The sequence below is a fragment of the Oncorhynchus clarkii genome, chromosome 16 (assembly GCF_045791955.1).
Source record: "Oncorhynchus clarkii lewisi isolate Uvic-CL-2024 chromosome 16, UVic_Ocla_1.0, whole genome shotgun sequence".
NCBI lineage: Eukaryota > Metazoa > Chordata > Actinopteri > Salmoniformes > Salmonidae > Oncorhynchus > Oncorhynchus clarkii.
This window is the reverse complement of record NC_092162.1, coordinates 44,399,048-44,404,127: the sequence shown is the minus strand read 5'-3', so window position 1 is coordinate 44,404,127 and position 5,080 is coordinate 44,399,048. Positions and strand designations below refer to the sequence as shown.

Genomic DNA, 5,080 nt, shown 5'->3' with positions numbered 1-5,080 from the left:
GTGTCTGCACCAGACAGAACTGTTTAGTTTGTTCCGCTTTGTTGTTTTTTTGTTCTAGTGTTCAGTTTCTTTATTAAATTTACCATGAACACGTACCACGCTGCACCTTGGTCCTCTTCACCTTCTTCCACCTACAAATATCGTTACACACACACTTTTCACTAAAGCCAAAACAGCATGAGCCATAGGATAAATGTGCTCTGATGGAAACAATACAGGTAGGATAGTCTGTAGCTCATTAATATCCCCTGCTCTGAAATCCGCTCAAATAGTTTTTACTCACATCACTCAAGAAGATCTAAATGCATATTCTCATGAAACTGAGTGAGATCACATGGTTATGGTTGACATTCAGATGCAGCTTGGACGTTTCACCTGTAAAACAAGATGAATTTATCATTCATGATTAACAGTGATGATGGTCTCTTTTGAAATAAGATAGGAATCATTTCTTGTTTAAGGGTATTAAAAATACAAACATTGATTAAAGTCAATGCGTATAGGCATAGGGAGATGTGGCATTTGGATTAAGTGTTTTATGCATATAAAATGTTATTATTCAACAGGCTACGGTGCAAACGTTGATTTAGAATTTTCATTTTCATTTTATTTACACTCCACCACCTAAGAAAAAAGCACTACACCACTGAATATAACAGGTTAATCCTGCAATGACACTATAGCTAGACATCTTTGTTAAGACTTTTACTTACTTTGTGCAAAGTCTGAAAGGTCTCATCATACAAGTATTTTGTTAAAATGGGTTACCTGTTTCTCTGCTGGACATACTGTAATATATTCCTGTGGGATTTTACCTGAAGTAATGTGTTTCCTGTAATTCTTCTTAAAATTGACTCAAAAGAGAATAGCATATAATTGAAATCAGTAAACTTCAGAGAACACCCATATGACGTTTTAGTATTTACATGTAAACTACTGGAACTAGCCATGAAAACATACACACACAAAAGTAATTTGGCATGCGTTTTCACCACATTTATACTAAAAGTTTAAAGGATACATTACATTTTTAGGCCATTTTCTTGTGTTTTCCAGACCCCCTCAAAAATGTTAAGCCATCATTGGGCTGTATGTACCAATTATTTATGGAGATATGACCAAGTTATTCTAATCCAATATGGTTTCACGCTACTGGTTGGTGGTCATATTGGAAATGACCACCAGGGGAGTAATGGACAAAATCTGTGATGGCACTATAGCCAAACATACCTCTTTAGACACGACCCAGCTGTGTGAAATTTGGTGGCTTTATCACTATCACATTTATCACTATCACATGGTTGACTTTTTTTTGCTTCCCAGACTGCCTCCAATCTTTAGAAATGTCCTTAAGTTATCTAGTATTACTGTACCATGTTTGGTACTTCTATCATAAAGTGAAACGATCTCAGGTATATTTGTTTATTTTCCGCTGGACTAAAAGGTAAATAATTTATATAATTTATCAATACAGGGACGCAATGATATTTACATTTTAGTAATTTAGCAGACTTACAGTTAGTGCATTCACCTTAAGATGGCTAGGTGGGACAACCACATATCATAGTCATTGTAAGTACATTTTTCCTCAATAAAGTAGCTATCAGCAAAATCAGAGGTAGAAAGGGCCTACAGCAGGCTCTCCTGGAGGAAGAGCAGCTCTGTCTTGTCGGGGTTGAGTTTAAGGTGTTGGGACGACATCCAAACGGAGATATCTGCGTGTCACCACGTGGGTGTCAGAAGGGGGAAGTAGAAAAGTAGTTGAGTGTCATCCGCATAGCCATGATGGGAGAGACCATTGAGAGGATATGACGGAGCCGAGTGACTTGGTGTATAGAGAGAAGAGATATTTGACTGAAGGAAAGCAAATCAGAATTAGCTATAGCATGGACAGCTCTGTCATAGTAGGGCTGGCGTAGCCTATTCTGATACGGTCCAAGGGCTTTATCCAAATGGTTTGAGAGAACGCCAGATTAGGTTGGCTGAGAGCTGAGGGGCTTCATTAACACGATCCTCAGAATCCAATGCATCCAACAGAATTAAAGCAGTGGTTAATTAAAGCAGTCTTCCCATAGGACCAAACCTAATTAGCCAGCCCAACGCAGTAGTGTTCTGTGATTTGTGTCCACCAAAGTAGCTAACATAAAAATCACTTTTTACTTTGCCTTACATGGTAAAAACAAGTGACATGCATTCCAGCATTTTTGGACCCATTGTGTCAACATAGTGGGTCATTAAAATCTATGGCCATTGCTGGTACTAGACAGGGCTGAGCTGTAGTCTATTTTTGCTGCAATTTGCACTATGTTGTCAAATCAAATCAAATCACATTTTATTAGTCACATGCGCTGAATACAACCTTACAGTGATAGAGATATATATATATATATATATATATATATTTCTCTCTCAGAGAGGGGTACAGCACCACTGAGAGGGCAACTAGTCATTTTACTATCTCTGTGGATATCAGATGGACTTGAGTTATGAAGCTCAGACCTTTCCAAACCATGGTAAGCTCCTTTTTTTGCAATCATTACAATTGTTTGATAATAGCTATTTCATTTCAAATATCTTTGTCATCTCAGATGATAAATGACATAGTCATTGACTTATATTTGTATCTCATTTTGAAGGGAAAAAAATAACATGTATATATTCTGGGCAATTTTAGAATAATTTGTATCTATGTTTTTTCAGGATTTTTGTCAACTGTTCCACCTCAAGGCAAATTAAAGCAGAAGAAAGGTGCCAACAGTAAAACACCATGGAGAATACTACTGACACCTCTCAAGATGTCTTAAATTTCACACAGAGTGAAGTTCTGATCAATATGCCACAGAACTCCATTGAAGTGCAAGTTATAACAATTGTTCTTGCACTTCTAATATGCGGTGTTGGGATAGCGGGGAATATAATGGTGGTGTTGGTTGTGCTGCGCACCAAGCACATGATGACCCCTACTAACTGTTATCTTGTCAGTCTGGCTATTGCGGACCTTGTCGTCCTTCTAGCGGCAGGTTTACCTAATATTTCTGAAGTAGTCGACTCTTGGATATACGGTTACGCTGGGTGCCTTTGCATCACATACCTGCAATATCTGGGTATTAATGTATCATCCTGCTCCATCACAGCCTTCACCATTGAGCGTTACATTGCTATCTGCCACTCCATCAAGGCGCAATTTATTTGCACCGTGTCTCGGGCGAAGAGGATCATTGCCTGTGTGTGGATTTTCACCTCGCTGTACTGCATAATGTGGTTCTTTTTAGTGGACACGAACGAAACCGTCTACGCCGATGGGGTGGTGGTCAGCTGTGGCTACCGTGTCTCAAGAAACCTCTACATGCCAATTTACTTTCTAGACTTTACTTTGTTTTACGTCATTCCTCTCATTGTGGCTACTGTACTGTACGGTCTTATCGCAAAGATTTTATTTATGAGCCCCTTGCCAACCAATCTCAATGACAGAAGTGAAGGTTCTATACACCAGGGGCGATCCACCAGCAACGTGAAGGTTTCGTGCAAATCGAACAAGGGTGCAGTGACGTCAAGAAAACAGGTAAACTACATTTTGTGAATTATTGTGGAAAATAGTAATCAAAGGCTTTTAAATTGACAAAATACAAAATGTGTTCAAATAATAATTTAGGCTACAATATACAAAATAATTCCACTTTGAAAGTTTATCAATGTAGTGTGTAGTTTATGTACACAATGCAGGCTAGTGCATAGTTCATCAATGTAGTGTGTAGTTTATCTACACAATGCAGGCTAGTGCATAGTTCATCAATGTAGTGTGTAGTCTATCTACACAATGCAGGCTAGTGCATAGTTCATCAATGTAGTGTGTAGTTTATCTACACAATGCAGGCTAGTGCATAGTTCATCAATGTAGTGTGGAAGATACAGCAGCAGGCCCATAGTAATGGTTTCAAAGTTCATAACATCCTGATATTATCACCTTACGTTAATTATAGCTTTGTTTACCATCATTAGACTGTTCAACTCTACGCCAGAAAAACAAATGTTTTGTCTTTGCAATTTGAAATGTAGTCCTAAAGTCCTTTCATCAGTCAAACAAACAACCAGAAACATTTGAGTCAATTATTATGACACTGTAGTAACATTTACAATATTATGAAGAACCTGAATATTTTAACACCATTTTTTCTAAACCCCCTCCCCCCCCTCCCCATCATTTAGGTTACAAAGATGCTAGCAGTGGTGGTGATTCTTTTCGCCTTGCTCTGGATGCCATACCGGACACTGGTGGTGGTCAACTCTTTCATGGACCCACCCTACCTCAACACGTGGTTCTTGCTCTTCTGCCGCATGTGCATCTACGTCAACAGCGCCATCAACCCTATCATCTACAACCTCATGTCTCAGAAGTTCCGGGCCGCCTTCAAAAAGCTTTGCAAGTGCAAGGGCCAAGACCCAGAGAAAGTTACCAAGTACAGTGTGCCAGTGTATTACAGTGTCATGAAAGACTCTTCCCGTGAGAGCCATGAGCAGACAGAGCAGGAGGATGTCAGTGTTAAGAGTGTCAACTTCACAGATGACTGTGGGGACACTGGCACTATGTTCAGCATTGCCTGACAGAAGGACAAAATTGAGAGCAGTTCTTTGTGTAAAATAAAGGCCATGTGCGTAGGGTCACCATTAATGTGATGTACAGTATTTTTACCATATGTGTCAAAGGTCAGTACTAATGTACTTTTTTCTTGTACATACACTTTGTCATTTACTGTTGAAATGTATTGACCATCTGCTATAGTTTACATTCTTTTTTATTTTTTTTATTTTACCCCTTTTTTCTCCCCAATTTCGTGGTATCCAATTGTTGTAGTAGCTACTATCTTGTCTCATCGCTACAACTCCCGTACGGGCTCGGGAGAGACGAAGGTTGAAAGTCATGCGTCCTCCGATACACAACCCAACCAGCCGCACTGCTTCTTAACACAGCGCGCATCCAACCCGGAAGCCAGCCGCACCAATGTGTCGGAGGAAACACCGTGCACCTGGCAACCTTGGTTAGCGCACACTGCGCCCGGCCTGCCACAGGAGTCGCTGGTGC

At 39.8% G+C, this 5,080-nt stretch overlaps 1 protein-coding gene across 1 annotated transcript; it reads left to right on the top strand.

The window, feature by feature from the left end:
• Window positions 1-2,767: 2,767 nt before the first annotated feature.
• LOC139367630 (thyrotropin-releasing hormone receptor-like) lies at window positions 2,768-4,602 on the top strand. The gene is made up of 2 exons (XM_071105898.1): window positions 2,768-3,562; window positions 4,207-4,602. The coding sequence occupies exons 1-2, from the start codon at window positions 2,768-2,770 to the stop codon at window positions 4,600-4,602; spliced, it is 1,191 nt and encodes a 396-aa protein (XP_070961999.1).
• The last annotated feature ends 478 nt before the right edge of the window (window positions 4,603-5,080 follow it).

Coding starts and splice junctions, on each gene's coding strand:
- LOC139367630 (XM_071105898.1), top strand. CDS start 2,768: ATGGAGAATACTACTGACACCTCTCAAGATGTCTTAAATTTCACACAG. Junction 3,563..4,206: donor CAGTGACGTCAAGAAAACAG/GTAAACTACATT, acceptor CCCATCATTTAG/GTTACAAAGATGCTAGCAGT.